The 18,312-nt window shown below is 38.1% G+C and overlaps 1 protein-coding gene across 1 annotated transcript in view; it reads left to right on the top strand.

The window, feature by feature from the left end:
• The window catches only part of FRMPD4 (FERM and PDZ domain containing 4), a 112,330-nt gene that overhangs the window by 78,008 nt on the left and 16,010 nt on the right, over window positions 1-18,312 (top strand). The window contains 4 exon segments of the mRNA XM_010178513.1: window positions 2,882-2,927; window positions 11,934-12,038; window positions 13,195-13,302; window positions 16,426-16,557. Coding sequence (XP_010176815.1) covers window positions 2,882-2,927; window positions 11,934-12,038; window positions 13,195-13,302; window positions 16,426-16,557 — 391 coding nt within the window.

The raw sequence follows: 18,312 nt of genomic DNA, 5'->3' as shown, positions 1-18,312 counted from the left end.
TGCAGTGATATACCTAGTTTATGTACTCTGAACTGTTTATATGTTCTACTGTCACACACAGACATACATCTGTACCCATATATTTAAGCTATAAAATGTATAGATCACAGCATACAGTCAGTGATTCCATTGTTTTTCCATTGCTGATATATTCAATACATGGTACAATTGGCAGTCTCGAGTGCTGTGCAAGGGTTATAATTTAGATATATAGGATTTGCTAACAGTATTGGAAGTAAAAAGTCATGTGATGTGGTATGTTTTGTCATCCTCAGCTGAGGAGGTTTTAAAATGAGCGGTGGAGTCGTGACTGAATACTGCAGATCAGAAAGCTGCTGATTAAATATTTATTCCTCTTGAAACTGTGGTGTGTTTTGTATGAAGCATGTGTTATATAGAAGATGTTTTCCCTAATGATGAGGGTACTGGATGTGGTGTTTGACATCTGCTTAGTATGTGTAAAATGCTTGTGTCCAAATACTCCAAATGGCCTTATTGTAGCCTCAAATATTGAATGATATTCAATCCAGGGTCCAGGGTCTAGCAGCCTTCCAATGCAAGTGATTATCCTGTAAGAAAGTCTTGTAACCAAAATCAATCTTAGCACTGATGACCTTTTGGTTTAAAAAAAGCTCCTGTTAGTCTGGGATGAATCTTGCCTACACTGGCACTTGGACAAGTCTAATCCAAGAATAATGAAAAGTCGAAAAACATTTTCAGGAGAAGTTGATTTTCTTTTTTAAAGGTAACTCTAAGAAAGCTGGACTGCAGGAGGCAAGGGTTGTGGTAATCATATGTTGCATAAGAAACATAAATTAGTGGGTTAATAGTAATGGAAGAGGTCAATTGGGCATGGAGTAGTTATCCCAGGGCTGTGGTCCATCCCATAGTTAAGAACTGTGGGCGTTTCTGTCTACTCATATGCCTAGATTAATACAGCAGTGACACATTGCATAGATGTGGATAACATAGATGTGACTGTGAGGTTCCTGAAATAAATTACATTTCTTATCATGCATTTTCAGATTCCCAAAACTGTGGTGGGTAGAATACAAAAAAAGTAGAGGGAATCCTTTTGTTAGCCAAAACAGGTTGAAGGTTGCTTTTTTTAAAACAAAACACAACAAAACTATCAGCTGTAAACTCTTCAAGTATAGCAATGGAGAATAATAAAGAATAATTGTGGAGATTTCCAAAACTGTAGCTCACAGACCTTAAAAATAAACTGTAAATTTTCAGAAATATTAACACTGTAAATGAAGGGTGTTTCATGACTGAATAATAATTTCTGGAGCTTAACTTTGGAACATGTTAATGTTGGAACATTGAAATGAAAAATAATTGAGGAAAATTTCTTAAAGTAGTTATATCTAAAGGGGTTAAAATTATGCTGGTTTGTGGTAGAATATTTAATTTTGACCACATGTAGCTTCTCATTAGTTTTTTTAAACTTTCAAACTTAATTTTATTTCTGTTGTTCCGAGCACAGAAAAACAACCAAAGACTTCAGTCCCTCCTTTTGAAAAGTCTGCATATACTCCTGTAGTGTAATGGTACAAATATCCAATCAGAGGAATAAATACTGAAGCTTAACAAATTTTTCATTAGTTAGGGGCTAATTGGTCAGACTTTGCCCCATGCATGACTGATGGCTTTGACAGAGGTACAGTTTGCTATCCTAGTTGGCCTTTGGAGGTGTGTTGGTTTCATCAAGTATAGCCTGACTTTTCAGACTGATTTCTGACCGGACCTTCAATACCTCCTCTATTTTCTTTGCTTTTTGGCTTTTTAAGTTGCATATCAGTGGTGTGAATATGTATATAAGGTGACACTGTGTAAGACCAGTACAATGTGATTAATTTTAGTTAGTTCTGCTGAACAGGTTAGGCGTGACAAATCAGTTAGCACTTCAGTTAGCCAGGCAGTAAATCACATAAATAAAAAATTAATTGGGTTTGAAAGTATTAAAACCAACAGAAAATTAATTCCATCTCAACAAAATGGCAACTGACCTTTTCTTAGCTGATTATTGCCTTCAGCAGCCATCTGACCACCACTGGAATACAAGAGATACTGACTCTGCTGGGGTTCTCTTCCTTCTTCTTCAACTTTACCCTTACTCTTCCCCAGTTATCCTCCACCAGCTGCCCGCCAGTAGTCAAAGTATACATTTGTCACTTGCCTAGACCACTTGATCATATCAAGATTCCTAACAATTTCTTCTCTTTACCCTGTAAATCAGTTGGGTTTTTTTTGGAGCTGCTTACATATTTTACATTTACTGGTTTCATCCTAAAGAAGGACTGTTTAATTTAAAGAAAACTCTTTCTTTAGCATCTTGTAAAAACATAGAAATTTTAACAAGTATTCACCAAATATTAATCTTTTTTGACCCATTTAAAAAGATGAACTAGAGAAGAAATGGAGGCTAAATTTTGTCCTCACTTTTGTTTTGAAAACACTGTTGTGTTCAGATAAATTTGGCATTAAGTGTACAAGAGCTAGATGGTATAAAAAGTGACTTGCATTTGTAAAGTAGGCAAAACAAATTCATAGTCCACAGACGCTGAACTGATAGGATTAATCAAATGTTATTCCATTCTTGCTGGAGAAAACCATTACTGCAGCATGCAGGTCTCTCTGATGAAGCAAATATTTCATGGTATAAACTGTAAAGTTAAGCCAATTCAATTTGTTAGACTGGAAGAAACTTACTTTTTAATATCCATTGTTATTTTGTCATGTTTTTCTCTGCTATGTGATTGTAATAAACATTTTGCCATATTACTGCAGTTTTCTCTATTAAGAAGAAAAGCTGGTTATCTGTAGTGAATAGAAGTATGAATCTTTACTTAATTTTACTCTTTTTTTCTTTTTATAGAAGCTGCAAAGAATCAATCCTCCTTACTGTTGTTCAACCTTACCCTGTAAGTACTGGTGGTGTTTTCTGAATTAGTTTCCTAGCAACATAGCAGCTTTTTTTGTTTTTTCCTTGCCTATATTCTGTCTGTGTCTCTACCTTATCTGTCCAAAAAAAAGAAATAAGTGAGATAAGGGCTGTGACTCTTAAAGGTGATGTTTAAGACTGTATTCCTGCATCCTACACTCAAAGACTGCTTTAACAAGTTAAATAATAACAGTATCTTTAAACTCATACCACGAAAACGGGTAGAGCAGGACGCTGCTTTCTGATCCTGAGTTTTTCTTGATTCTGCCTCTGTCCCTCCAAGTTATGCAGCCATTTCAAACCAGCTGTACCTTGTGCAAGGAAGGGCTCTGACTGCATGTCCAGCACAGAGTGTGAGGGGAGAGAAGAGACAGAAAGGTGCTTGCATGAGGCTGACCTGAAGGGACTGGGAGGAACTGCAGCCCAGCTCCCAGCTGGCTGATGCGACGTGCCTTTGCACCTCGCTCAGCCATTTGTGGGAGTGGGATCATGACCTGCCAGGTCAAACCCATCTCCCATGAAAAAGCAGAGAAGCAAAGCCAGGGGAGAAAGCATCCCTCTTTTCCCCTACATCCATGCACAGCCGTGCATACCTTGCAGGCTGCTGAGGGGCCTCAGCCATGCACCAGCAGTGATTTCAGATTCAGCAGGTCTCTTTGCCTCCCTCTTGGCTAGCCTGATATGCAACATTTTTGGTCAGCAAGAGACAGATAATCGCATCCTTTTCACCCATGAATAAGAGATGAGATGGATTTGACACAAAGATGTGAAAACAGGTTTATCTAATGAAGCTGCCAAAGTATACATCTTGCAAAGTTCTGCGTCACTGCTGCATGGCTTTGTACTACTCACTGGCCTTTCTGGCGAGTTTAGAGGTGGTCATGTAGTTGTGCTGGTCCTGTACCCTTGCTAGAAGCCAGTTCAAAAAACAGCTAAATGGTGAGAGAAAAGCATACACTCCCAAAAAGCAGGCAGAAGCTGCTGCTCTGTAATAAGACAACTTGCAGGAAGGTGAGCAGGGATCTGGTTGACATCAGCCTTCTTAAATGAAAACACAGGCATGGTCTGACTATTTAAAGAAACCTAACGATCTTGAAAGCTAGCTGAGTTACAGCCAGTGGTTCTGATCACAGGGAATATGTATAATACGGGGAGAAAAAATCCTCACCCGCTTTGCAGGCTTCATTCTTTTCTTTAAATGTCAGGTGAAGAAAGGGCATGTGCTTTTATGCAAGTGTGTGTAGCCCTTAAAAGTGGATGATAAAGTGTAGTGAGGTGATGTGACCTGTTATCACTGTGCTGCTGGTATGAGAGCAAGCCTGTATGTACTGAACATAAGGAAAGCTGAAACCCAAATGAACTGTGCACTCCATGTTCAATGAGAGACCTTTCCAGCACAGGTACAGTCCTCCTCCAGCCTTTGACCTGGAGAAGAAGGTAAGTCATGACCTGGTATCTTCCCATCAATTTGGGTCCAAGCCCTGTTTGAGGTCTGACAAGACAGAATCTGCTTATCCCATTACATAGCACTAAAATCTAATCATTAACTGAACTAGATGTCATTGAAATTCTTTGCTGCCCTAACAGCCATTTGGGCTGATGTGCCCATCTTATGTGTGCATTTGTATTGCTCCCCTCTGCTAGGGGGAGTGCATTTGAAGTGCTCCAGCGCTTCCTCAGCAGACAAAGCACTTGTGTTTTCAAGGGTGATGGAAGTTTTATCTCATGTAGTCAGAGGATATGATAGAATATGCATATCAGTGCTAGCTTTAATTGTCTTATTTTTATCCCAAAGTCAGGATGCTTTAGTGGCATGAGGTTGAATAGGAGAGCCTCAACTGCAGGACTGCTGCAGCCTGCGAATCTCCTCTGATTTTCCCACTCTTAATGTAATTCCTTACCTGGCCAGACCAGGGTCGTGTTGATTCATAGTGTCTTTCCCTCACCACTTTAAAGCCCAAATTTTCTTGCAGTGGAAATAAAGGTGTGCATAGGGGATGGGGAGCAGTTGGGATATTGCCAGTCTGTGAAGCCAAGTTTAAGCCCTGAAGCAGTGCGGAGTCCCTCAGTTTATGCAAACCCTGGGCTGTGAAGTCTCCTGGGGACTCTTTAGATGCCTTGAACACCACCTGGCCCATGATGGCCCTCATACTGCCTCAAAGTTACTGTATCTGAGCCTGCTAGGGGACATCCCTCTCAGCTCCACCACCCTGGGTGTTGTGCACTTCAGCTGTGTACTTGTCCTGGTCTTCTGTGCAGGGAGTCCTACAGAAAACACATTTTGTCTTAAAGTTTCGAAACAATATTTATGTCTTCAAAAATGAAGATGCACGTGTGTTTTCCCTTTTTCTTTAATTTTGCCTCCTGCATTTTTCCTTTTCCTATTTTGTCAATAAAACTAGAAAGATGAAGTAGAAACCAGAGGAAAAGTAAGATCTTTTAAATAAAGACTGAACCTCTTCCTCATTTTTGTCAGAAATACATCTTTACAAACATTTCATCAATCTTTCTTTTTGATGGTGAACCTTTTTCTTTCTATCATTGCATGAAAAATATCTGCCAAGATGGATTACAGGAGTGCTGTTTCTTAATTGTTTTTATTTGTGCTATTTAGAGTCTGTTTTGTTTTCATGCTTTCAAGTAGCTATTCTTTATGACTGCAGGTGAAAGTAGAAGTAATCTAGATTTATAGTACTCTGTAGTTCACTTAGTACTTTTTGAAAGCTTTTGCGGATCATTTTTTGCTTAAGTGCATTCAGTTTTGTTTAATGCTTAAATTCATTAAAATTTCATTTTCATTATGACCAATCCAAAGCATTAGGCTATCTTTTTCAATCAATCTACAAAACTCTGCTAGGTTCATATCACCGCCACTCATAAGAAAGTCACTGAAGAGCTAAAGCGGTTTAAGCAGTTCAAAGTTTTGATTTCTGGAAGTATGGCATTTGATTGTAATTTCTGACCATTTTATTCTGTAAATGGACTATCATTCTGATTGTTGTCTTATTAAGTTTTAAGCATTACTCAAATCAAATAAATTACTTATTTTGATATCTGTTCAGATTTTATGTGTAGAGATCATTCGATAGGTTGATTTTGTGATTAATCTGTTAAGCCCCTCTAATGTAGTCCAGGCCTACCTGAGATCTATGGCAATTTTGCTGTGCATAAGTTCTGCAGTGAGGAAAGTATAAGATCTTTTTGTGTTTTGAAAGAGGTGCTTCTTGTTATAACACAGTTATACATCTGAGACACAACGTTTGCAGAAAAAACATGATAAATAACATTTATGGATTGTAATGATTCTGGCAACAATTTTATTGAGAGTCTCACAGTATTTTTCATGCTGCTTTGCCTTCTGGAGTTGTATAACAGCAGCAACTACAGGAGTGGTTGTAAGGAAGCATACAAAAAAGAAACAGGTTTGTCACAAAGACTTCAAAATCTAAAGTGAAAAAGAATACCAGGGTGTAGTTTTAGAAATCAATTGGAAGTCAGATGTGAACATTTTGAAAAAGATTGTTTTTGACTGCTTGAAGTTGTGAACTTGGTGTAGAAATGATGGCTTTTTTCTTTGAATGTGTACATTTTTTACAGTCATCCTGAGGACCTTTTCCACTGCGTAACTTCCACATCAGCTTTTTGGTATGGTCGGTTCCATACATAGCTTTAATCCTACACAGGAGAGGATCACGGCGTGGTTAATGGCAAGTTCATCATGGCATTGACTCCTCTCCTTCCATCTGTTTGGTGCAAGTCCCAGTGAGCACTGCTGCTCCTGATCTTTCTCCTTGGAGGCTTCCTCTTAGGCTGTATGGGTTTTTCTGGAGTATAGTTGTATGAAATACATGATCTCTTCAGCAGTGAAGACTGTGAAAAAATTCAGCATGAACCTCCATGTTAATTGTTTCAGCAAAGTGGAAAAGAGCCCCTCTACCCTTCTCCCTCCCCATTTTCTCCCTGTGGTTCTTCCTCCCTCCCCCAGTTGCCATTAGGTCTCTTTTCCCTCTTCATTAGCTCTTTCTCCCATCTCAGGTGCATTATCATTCATACAGTCCTTCAATGGTTCATTTTAGCGAAGGGTGAAGGGTTCTTTCGTTCCCAAAGGTCTTCCTTGCAGAGTTGTAGGGATGAAAGTAGTGTGGCATGGCTGACTTTTTGTACTTTTCTGCACTCGATTATGAGATGTAATCATGAATGTAAAAGAATAATCCATTAATATAAAGGGGCGAGCTTCGGAGAAGCAGAATCCCCAAAGGCCAGCAGAGGGGATTTTATGGAGGACCTCTGGATTTAATAAATGCAGAGATAGATGGCCCAGGCCCATCTAATCATGAGACAAGCTGCGCTGTCTGCACATTCCACTAAGTTTGAATCTGACCTATAGTTTCACTGATGTTATTTGGGATAATCTCAGTAAACCAGGCTGTTGTTTAGTGTTGGTGAAATGGATTGGCTTTTCTCAATGCCTACATTAAAAGTCAGGTTTGGCTATTTCCCATCCTACAGGTACATGTTATACCTGTATGTGACCAATGATGAGACTGTGAGTACCATCTAACAGTAGTAAAATATAAATAATACAAATGGTAAAATATAATTGTCTATGATAGATGACCAACTTTTAAAGAGAGAACCCAAATCTGACCACTATTTCAGCAATTACATTTGTGCCAAGAGTTTACAAAGTTAGCAAAGAAATACTCCTGATTATAATTTGTCAGTGCTCTGTGGTGATAGCAAATTACTGCATGGTAAAACTTCTCCATGTTATTGCTTCTGTGTCCCTGCTTGCTCTTCTACAGTGCTCTTGTGAGCCACTGTAGTTGTTTCAGCCTTACTCACAGCTATGAACGAAAGTATCTAGTTTGCCTTTGGGCAATATGTACTGTTCCACTTAATAAATTTAATTCTTCCTCTTATTCACGTTTTATTTGCTTGCTAAATTTTGTCTCTCATAATTGCCTTTAGGGATGGACCAAAACCACATTTTTGCAGTCATACAATTTTTCCTTATTTCCTAACAAACACAGTTTTTAATATTAAGCTAATGACTAATTTTAAGTAACGAGCTTAAAATTGTCTGCATATATACAACCTGTGGTTATTTTAAAATACAGTATTTCTGTCTGCTTTTGACACTTGTTATCACAAAGCAGGTTTTATTTTCACCTTGTGACTGTCCCATACTGCTACCTTGTTTCATTTCTTTATGGTAGCTCAGTACTACACTATCATCTTCTAAATGCTAAATTCTCCTTTAATTCTTGAGCATGAATAAAGGTTTGGTTGTTGCAGCACCTCTGCTGGCAAGAGCACTCAAAGGGGCTTTTGCAGCAAGTACAAACCATTGCACTTGGAATCTCCCCCAAATTATAGTTTACCTGCAAAAGCAGACAAAGTACTAGACATTCTATTTTCATCGAAAAACATTTTCCCTCAAAATGAAGGATATTGATTCTAAGATCTATCTGAAAATGTTCTGCTATAATGCTGCTGACAAAAATAAGATATAATTTTGAAAAGTCCAGAAAATGAGAAAAGTAGCATTTTCCAGAAAGCCTCCTCTTGTTACAGCAATCTCTCGTATTTTGATCCTGCTGATGGGATGCCCATTGGTTGCAGTCTTTAGTAAGTAGGGTTCAAAGGAGAGTCTCTCAATCTTCACTGTCATTTCCTCCAAGCAAATCTCTATGCATTGCTTCATTTCTATTGTTAGCAGTTTCTCCAGGTAGTGTTGATAGGATCAGCTAAATTTTTAGTGACTTCTGGGTAAACAATTAAAAATTATTTAAAATCCTGGAAAATTTGAGCTTTTAACAGGTCACACAGTGTAAAGTTTGTAGGTTTTTTTAAGTATTCTGACTCCTTGTTAAAATGAGTTCCCTCATGTTGTAAAAGTCACTCTAATTAAGCTGTTTCTATCTGTGACGATGCAAATACTTTACTTGCAGTGATAAATGTTCTGCATTAGTGTAAACACCTCCTGCTTAAGGTCATTAACTGAGGATAATGGCTTCCATTTGGTATCAGAAACAAATGAACCTGGCACTCTGAGAATCCTTACTTGATGGCATTCTTCACCTACAAACCTGAAGACATTAAAACAGAATAGAGCATCACATCATCTTGCTGATGGTTTGTTAGACAAGCAAGTTTCAACTATCAAACCTAACTGTTTTCCTCAATATTTGACACACTCTTTAGAAACAGTTCCTTTCCAAAAGAGAAAATGTCAAGTGCCAAGTTGATGCAGAGGCAGAAACAATGAGATTGTGCAATTAAATGCAAAAGCTGTGCTATTACTCAAACCTTTAACCAGCAGAGAACATTCCCCCAAATACCTGGCGCAGCTGATCTAGCTTTTGTTATACCCCTGGTTTATAGTTCGAAGGTTTTTAGAGAACAGTCTGCATCCAGTCTCACACAGAGTGACTGGCAAGGGGCTGGAGTCCTCACCGTGTTGCTACAGAAGAAGTGGGAAGGCAATGAAACCACACATTTTATGGCAGACCATGGCGTGCTCCCCTAGCTGTGCAATAACATACATTAAACCCCGTGTCCTGGAGGGGTTATTGGGAACTCACCTATGTTCAAATCTTTCTGTTGTGTTGGAGTCCCCTATCACATTTTTGCAATAACATAATTTAAGTGTTTTATGTCCCCCACAAGTGACTTTCGAGGTTGTAGAGAGAAAGAAAGGGAGGTTGCAGAGAGCGACAGGGCCACATAGCTGTTTACTGGATTTGCTGTATGGGAATAACCTTGCCAGAACCTGGAAGAAAATTTGGCAGACTTCCTGTAAAGAGAAGCCAGGCTGGTGACTCATCTGCAATAGGAGCAAACAGCTGTAAAAATCCTCTTCCAGCAAGAAGAGTAAGTGAAAGCCACTCTTTTCCCCTTGCCCTTGCAAGGGAGAGCCAGTCAGCCTACTCCTATAGCTGTGCTGCCTCCATGGCAGCGGGAATCAACAGGTTGCAGTCCATTGCTTGGATGCCATAGACTGTCCCCCTTATATACTGCAGAAAAGGACTATGTGGAGAGCAGGGAAATTAGAAAAGGCATGTGGACAATTATTATATTAATCATGGTATTACTGTATGCTGAATTCACCTCTAGAGTATGATATATAAGCATGCTTCTTCAGTGTTTCCATGTTGTCCCTTCTTGCTCTAGAAATGTTTTGGGTCCACCACCCTGAAACGTTAACTTTTTTTTAAAAAAACAACCCTTTTTTCTTTCTTTCTTTCTTTCTTTTTGGTTGTTGCTTCTAATATTCTGGGGTCCTTTGCATTTTTTCAGCACTGGCTTTGGAAGCTGAGCTTGGTTTGATCTTGAGATTGAATTTTCTGTCATTTACTGTTACTATTAAAAAGATGTATGTCGTAGCTGCTAGAGAAGAGGTAAGAAAGAATGAACTGTAAAAATGAACAACCATTCATTTTTATTTCTTGGTTCTATTTTGTGCTCCAGGAATTACCAGATGGCTCTCATATTTCCTGGGAGAATGTGGCATCTTTCATTCCTTGTTCACTGGTTGATACTGAGCCTATGGTAATGGTTACTACATTTTCAATGCAATAATAAATCAGTGGCATACAGAATTGAGCTAAAGATTTCTTCCTGCCAGTTTCTAGAAACAAGCTTCTGTATCACAAAAAAACAAACAAACAAAAATTTAAATAAACACCCAAACAAACCAAAAAGCTTTTGAAGCAGTTTCAGGAGAGATCAGGGGCAACAAAACCACATGGACTTGGCCTACTCAGTCACTCCTGCAGATTGTTAGTCAAGTCAAAATTTGAGTGATGGTGACAAGGCTTTCTGTGTTTACAAGGTCTGCTGCCATGCCACATTGATAACAGGAGGTTATTCCAAGATCATCATCGCTGCACTAATTTCTCGCAGGCAAAGCAACATAAGTTAGTCTTTTCAGTATGCAAAACCAATAAGGCTGCTTCTCAGAAGTTAGGATAAGATTCTGAAAATATCAATTCACATTTTATTGAAACTAATGGACCAAAACCTGGCCCAAAGGAGCCAACTGATTTTCAGCCAAAGCCACAATTTCTTTCATTGCCCATTGTCGTGGTTGTGGAGTTACGCAGTGCCAGAAGCTCTGTGTTTGTATCTGACCTGGGAATAAAACTACCTTGCTTCTGCTGCTTCAAATGAAAATCCCGTTGACTGTGAATTTTGTTACAAAAAATGGGTCATTGGTCAAACTCCTGAAATGGAGAGAGAATTTTCTCCAAGGGCTGAACACTTGATCACAGGTGAATCCATTGAATACTGTAGTAGGTAAAAGTGAATTAGGTCCCAGAAGAAAATCAGGAATGTTTCTAAACTTCCAATCCTTGAAGTCCCCCAAAGTGTCTGATCTATTGTAGCCAAGTCTTTCACAGGGCTTGTATAGGGGATGTGTTCAGGGGAAAACTGCTAGCCCGCAGGTGCCTTTTGGTGGCTCTAATCTGTGTTTTGAAGTGGACTAATACAGTGCGACACCACTGCACTTGGAGAGCAATAATACTTTCGTTTTTTTTCAGAAGTTGTGTGTATATCTGTACTGAATGGGTCATAGATTATGCAAAAATTTTCCATTCAGTGTTTGAAGGAAGGGTCACTATCTGGTCACTGGTTGGTGACCATTCATGCAAACAAGTTCAGTTGACAGCAGTCATTGTGGAAGCACTACAAGGAATTTGTTTGTTCACCAAGAATCCTTCTCGTCACTCCAGTCTGACAATGGGATAACTTTCCATATGTGCAGTATGCATCAGTGATTCTTTATGTGTATATGCCTATGTATTATCTTGGGAAGCATTATGGTTTGACTGTGTTTCCATTCTTCAGGGACTGGTTTGCAAAGTGTTGCTGTATACATGGAGTTCCCAATGCGTGAGAAACAGAGGAAATAACTGAAAAAGGAAAGATAGGTTTTAACTTGAAATTATATGATATATCTTGTCATCATTTTTCCTTCCAGTCTCCTAAATCAGCTTTTATTAGTGCTGCAAAAAAGGCAAGATTGAAGTCCAATCCAGTCAAGGTGCGCTTCTCAGAAGAAGTAATTATCAATGGCCAGGTATCGGTGAGTATTCAACTATTTAACTTCAGGAAGGACTGAGCATTTCATCCAAAGGTACGCCTCAAGGCTTGAAAATGAGGGAGTTGTATGGTAGGAACAACAGTGATAGGCTTGCGAAGGGAAAGGTTTTCTGTTTCTGAAGTTTTCAAAAGATCCATTTTTAAAGTCCATTGGGCCCATAATATTGTGAAAAATGTGTCCCTTCTTAAAATAAAATTAAAATGCTAGTGAATGCATTTCGTGGTGATAGCAAGTATATGTCTCTCTTTATAGTCTTGATAATGCTTACTTGGTTTTTTTCAGGGCAATTTTGTAACAGGAAAACCTGTAAACTCAAGAGAAGTAGCGTGTCAGGAAAACAGATTAACATTACCTTACAGACCTCTTTAAAATTTGTTTTATCTCCTTGAACTTCTTGTTTTCAGCCCTCAGGCAAAGTCAGTCTCCCTTAGAGAGTCACTGAACTCCTCCTTAAACATGAACTCCTCATTTTCATAATTTGCCAGAACATCGTTTCACACTGATGTCTTTATCCAACTCTCTTATAAACATAAATTTATAACTGTGTTTTGTCAAAAGCATTTTTGCTTTTTTTAAAAAAAGCCTTTTTTCCCTTCCTTTTTCCTGTTTATTTTACTAACCTTGTTATGAAGCATGACAATTAAGTAGAAATGTTATATTTTACTCTTCTTAAATGATGATAGGTATTAGCATTTAATATCCAACTATAAAGAGAATGTAAAACATCTTGACTGTAATTCTTACTAATGAATCTGTAGTTCTCATTTTGTAGATTGAAGACACTAAATAGCTCAGTATATTCAGAGAAACAGTAATCTATTTTTCTCTTTTACTGAAAATGTTTCAACTTTAAATGTAGCATTTCTTGTTAGAGAGGTAGTTTTTTTTTAAAATACTCCAGGCCAGACATAAAATTTATGTGAACAGTTATATTTGTCCATGAAAGGGACCTATAGAGTGCAGCTGTAATGAGCATTACTAAACACTTGCAGGACATTGCTAATTCTGCTTTCAATTTGAACCGACATAGTCCTTTTCTGTTGTTACCTTTCCATCTGAATGGTGTGCTTCTTTATGGAATAACATTTAGATTTCCCTTGTTACATGTTGTAATCTGATTCACTAATTTGCTTGGCAGGAAACAGTTAAGGACAATTCACTTCTTTTCATGCCAAATGTTCTGAAGGTGTATCTTGAAAATGGACAAACCAAATCTTTCCGGTTTGACTGCAGCACTTCAATAAAGGTAGGCTAGATGTACCTTGATATGCAATGCCAAGTCTGCCAGCTAACTCTTTTCAAGACCTTCAGTATATATAATTTACTTGGAATGCTTTAAGAACAAAATTACTAGTGTGTTCACTTGGGACTCATAGTTCAGAAATAATGAGGTTTTGGTCCATTTTTCTGCTGCTAAAAATGTACTGTATTGTCAATGAAGAAGTAGTAGAAGTGATCATTTTAATGTGCTTGGCATGCAATTAAAATTGCGTGGCCCTATCATTTTGGTATGCTGCCAAAAACTAGCATGATTTGTCAGCAAAAGTCAGGAGCTAAGAAGATTAAGATGTTAGTTGCTAATTGAATATCATTCTAGCTTGTCATCTAGTGAACTTGGGGTGGGAAATTGTGGGGTTGTGCCGGTGATAAATTGCTCGTCTCAGCGTAATGCCCTCTGTGCTTTCCATAACACATTTCACGTAGAGAAATAAAGAGGCGAAGCCTTGGCACACAACTGAGGCTGCTGGGGAGTGTCTGTGGCACCGCTCCACGTAGGTTCCTAAAGCAGAGGCATCGTCAGTGTCTGTGAGTGCCATAGAGTAGCGTAGTAGTAAGCAGGACAACTAGCCCTGTGGGGCACACTGCTACTCTCCCAAGTGTTTGTGTTTGGGTGAGCTGGTTTTAACACAGATTGGGTGCCAAATCTGGTTCGCTGCATGGTGGCTTGCATGCTTGGGGCACTGAGAGAAGAGATGCATGGGTGGGAATGTTGGGGGAAGGCTGGAGGTGCAATTTGCAGCTGCACTGCCAGCTTTTGCTGGCTTTAAGGTATTGTAAAGCTATGCATATTTGAAGAAAGGCTGCCTTTCTACTCACTGTGATTCAGCAGTATGCTCAATCAGTTAGAACAGCAAGGAAAGTGATTTACCAAGGTAAACAAGAGGAAATTTTCTCCAGGCTGAAGGCAAAACAGATATTAAAGTTTCACTTAAAAATGGGCTGCAATATCTGTTTGTAGTTCATATATATATACCTTAGGCATAATTTGAGTGCCAGTGAAGGATAGAAGCCTCCACTCTATAGCTGTGGAATACTGAATTCCTTCAGTCCATTTGAGAATTTGGTTGGGTGAAGAAGTAGGAGACATGGTTCATGTAGACAGTCAGATTTCCAAACCCTTCTAAGACCCATGAGCCCACTTTCCAGTCTTTTATGAGCATAGAAAACAACCAACCTGTTCCAGGATATTTTGCCTCTGAGACCGATCTTTGGACATCACATTACATTAATTTTGAGTAGTTCTGTCATGGAGGTGTCATGTACTGAAAGACCATATATCTAATCCAAAGTCATTTGCAAAGATACCCACATGGTCTCAACGACCTAGCTGTGTTGATGTTGTAAGCATGTTTTGACCTTAGTAATTTTGACTTTTTGTAGGAATAATTTCCTTTGCATCTAATTCAGGCAATTATATCTTCTGTAGCCTGCACACCTATATATATTATGTATTCTCGCATGTATCTGTGTGTGTATTCCCCACTGTGGCAGGGTAGGTGTGGATTGCTGCTGCTTTTCTTGAACTGAGGTGAAGTAGACGTTCCCCAGTTGAGTCAAGGCAAATGCAGGTTTTTTCTACCCCTAGAAGTCTAGCAACTCACCACATAACAACAGGGATGCAACCAGTGCCTTACATGCAGTCCTTGCTTTCCTTGTTCCAAGCTTTCAGATGAGACGATAGTTGAGCAAAAAGTTTGGTCCAGTAATTGACAGCCTAAATGCTTTAGTGTCATATTTTTGAAGGTCCAAGATGACTAGCAGCAATCAGTGCCATTAATACCTCTTCCTAAAAACTTACTTTTAATATTATGCCCTTTCATGTTACTGTTGTAACTGTATGTCTTTGATCATAGTTTAGAAGTATAAATAAAAGTAGATTTAATGTGTAAGAAATAAATCCTCCATTAGTCAGAAAAGTTTAATATTAAAGCTCTATTATTTAGAAGGGCTTCTTGCAATCTATTAATACTGTCTTATATTCTTTACATTGTACAGAGTTGTTCCCATCCTCTTACATGCATTTTTCATCCTTCCACCAATTTGATGTTGATTTTCCGTAAACACACGGTAATTGATCAGTTAATCTTCCTAAATTATGTTAAGACACTTGGATTACAATTCATCATGATCGTCTTAGTAAGTCTTAACCATCTGGATACTTACATATATCTAAAAATCTTTTGGATGGATAAAAATGTTTTAATCTTTTCACCAACATAATATGAAACTATTTTTAAATGAGGAGTTATTGCATATTTCTTTTTTCCTATCACATTCACTAAAGCAAAAGATTCCTTGCCAGATGATATTAATACTCTGCATATATTTACAAAGCCTTATATGAAAGTAAAGTAATTTTGTGAGTAGGTTTGTTTAGCTGTTATTTTATAAACAGCTGTTCTTGAATTGATTACATGTAGACATAATCCAGTGTGAAAAATAATAATTAAGTCTCTAAAAATGGGGTTTATACTATAAATTAACATGCTCTCTGAATTTAGAGCTATTGCTCTGCACAGGTACCATCATCACTGAGTTTTCTCTCAGCATTGAAAATTCAAGAATGTCCAATAAATACAAGTATGAAGAAGTGGGCTTCAAGAAAAACCCCTTGCCGTAAGAACAAATAAAGGCCATTCATTCAAAATTTTTGTTGAACATTTAAATTTGGTTTGTACTGCTGGATGGCCCTGCCCCAAGAGTAAGTGAAGAGAAGAGCAGCAAGACCATCTTTTCTTTGCTGATGGAAAGGTTTTATTTCCAAGGAGACAGAAGGGGCCACACAAGTATAGTTTGCATGTTAAACTGCACAGAAAGTTGTCTATTCACAGCAACCCTATGTAGATATTTTTCACATGCATGTCTGGTACCATCTCAGAGATGTTCAAATTAAAGTCATTGCTTTTTCACTGTATGTATCTGATGTCCTGTATACTCGAGCAGAACAGGCAAGAAACATGACCGTCCTCCCGTTTATCATCTGGGCTTCCACCCTGTGCTGCATATACGCAGGGTGCATTGCAGTGAAGAACCCAATCCCAAGCGCTTCTTTATATTAAGCACATTTTATAAATCCTTTCTTAATTAGGATGTCGTCTTAACACTCCAAGAAAAGCTTTCCATCAAGTGTATTGAACACTTTTCCCTGATGCTGGAGCAAAGAGTTGAAGGATCTGGAACCAAACTCCTTTTGCTACATGAACAGGAGACTCTAACTCAGGTTTGTGTAATAATATGTGAAAACAGATATTAATGAGACTGGTTAGTCAGTAAATTATCCATCTTTTTAATTACTTAACTGAGTTAACTGCAAGATTTATAGTGCGATACAGTCTATCAAATAGCAGCAGTATTTAGATGTGGTTGTAAGAATCAAGTTCCCACAGAAAACAATTATTTTTCTATTACATAGGCATCATATTTTATTGCTTCATTGGGCCATTAAAAAGTATTTAAAAGTTCATTAAAGATCTGACGAAAAGCTAGAAAGTATTTATCAAAGCTTTTTTCATATTGTATTTGGCCCAGCTAATAAACTTTCTCAACGGCTGGAAAATCCATGGTAACAATTTTGAGAACCACAGTCTGCCCAAATTCCTTTAAAAACCTTATTTTGATCTTTGTTTCCTGTCCAATTATACACATCTTTATCTGGATGACATGGAATATTACCCTTTCTGATGAAGCCAAGTTTGGCATGTTTACACAGCAATACATCATGTCACTTCTGTGATGATGAGTTGTGACCCAGAAAATGCTGGTGCAACTTTCTTCCTTAGATCAGGGAGGTGCAGCTAGAGGTAAATTTGCTTCACAGTTCCCAGCAGAGGACCCTCATTTTAGCTGCTTAGCATTTTGCCAAACTGTTTAGCCTGAAATTTTCCATGATATTTTTATGTTTCAGGACATTAGTATTTTTTAAAATTCACCTAAATTTGGAGGGAAAAAAAAAAGATAAATGGATTCTCAGATGAGGTGGGGAAAAATACTTCATTTAAATGCCAGAATTTCCTTGATCATATAACTAGAGTCTGTGTAATGGTATGAAGAAGCTTAGTTTACCAGCTAACAGTCTTTCTAGCATTTTCTAACCTTTAAGCGCTTGACTTTGCCATGTTACCATTCTTTTCTGGTGGGTGTAAGCTACCCAGTGAATGCACAATATCCAGAAGTACTCAGTACTGGTCTCCTGGCTTAGCTGTCTCTCTTTGAAGTTATTGGTAAAATTCCCATTGAAATCAGAAGGATCAGAATAAACCAACACAGTGAGCTTTCAAAAATCCCATCCAGAGCTTTTATTTATATATGTAGAATATGCTTCATTACTTAGAAACGAAGTCAGAGACAATATGAGATAAACAAAAAAAAAACAAACAAAAAAAAAGAAAATTGTTAGGGACAGAGACAAGACAGAGACTTCATTGGAGATCTTTAAAAGTATCATTTTATCCATTAAAGATGTTGATTATAAGGTACACCAACTCTCTAACTGCATTAGACTAGTTAAATAACCAACATAAACAACATTAATTCTGAGGGTTTCTTCTTTGAAGTTCCTGTAAAATCAGCAATACTTTAATTTGCCATTATAATGTGGCCGCTGACCATGACTTACAATAGTGTTACTGGAGTGTTACTCTTCCATCCAGCTATGCAGTGGTCCCCTCTGATATACACCAGATTATGGTGTTACATACTTATCAAAATTTTGCTGACCAACAAGCAAATACATTTTTTTAATGTATTGTAAGAGATTTGTCTTGGTCGGAAGTCATGGAGTGGATCTCTTAATCCAGAACAACCCAGGAAAAAGACCCAATTTCTCACAAATTGCCCAGTGGATTAAAACAAGCGATTTGTGAGAATAATAGCTGCCAAGCTGTGCTTCACCTCTGTTCTCAGTCAGTCTCAAAAATAAAATGTGACATCTTCCCAGAAAAACTTCTAACCCTTCTTGTTTATGAGTATTTTGGTC

This window comes from Mesitornis unicolor, unplaced genomic scaffold, assembly GCF_000695765.1.
Source record: "Mesitornis unicolor isolate BGI_N332 unplaced genomic scaffold, ASM69576v1 scaffold5332, whole genome shotgun sequence".
NCBI lineage: Eukaryota > Metazoa > Chordata > Aves > Mesitornithiformes > Mesitornithidae > Mesitornis > Mesitornis unicolor.
Note: the sequence above shows the minus strand (reverse complement) of the source record. Positions and strands in the feature narration are given on the sequence as shown.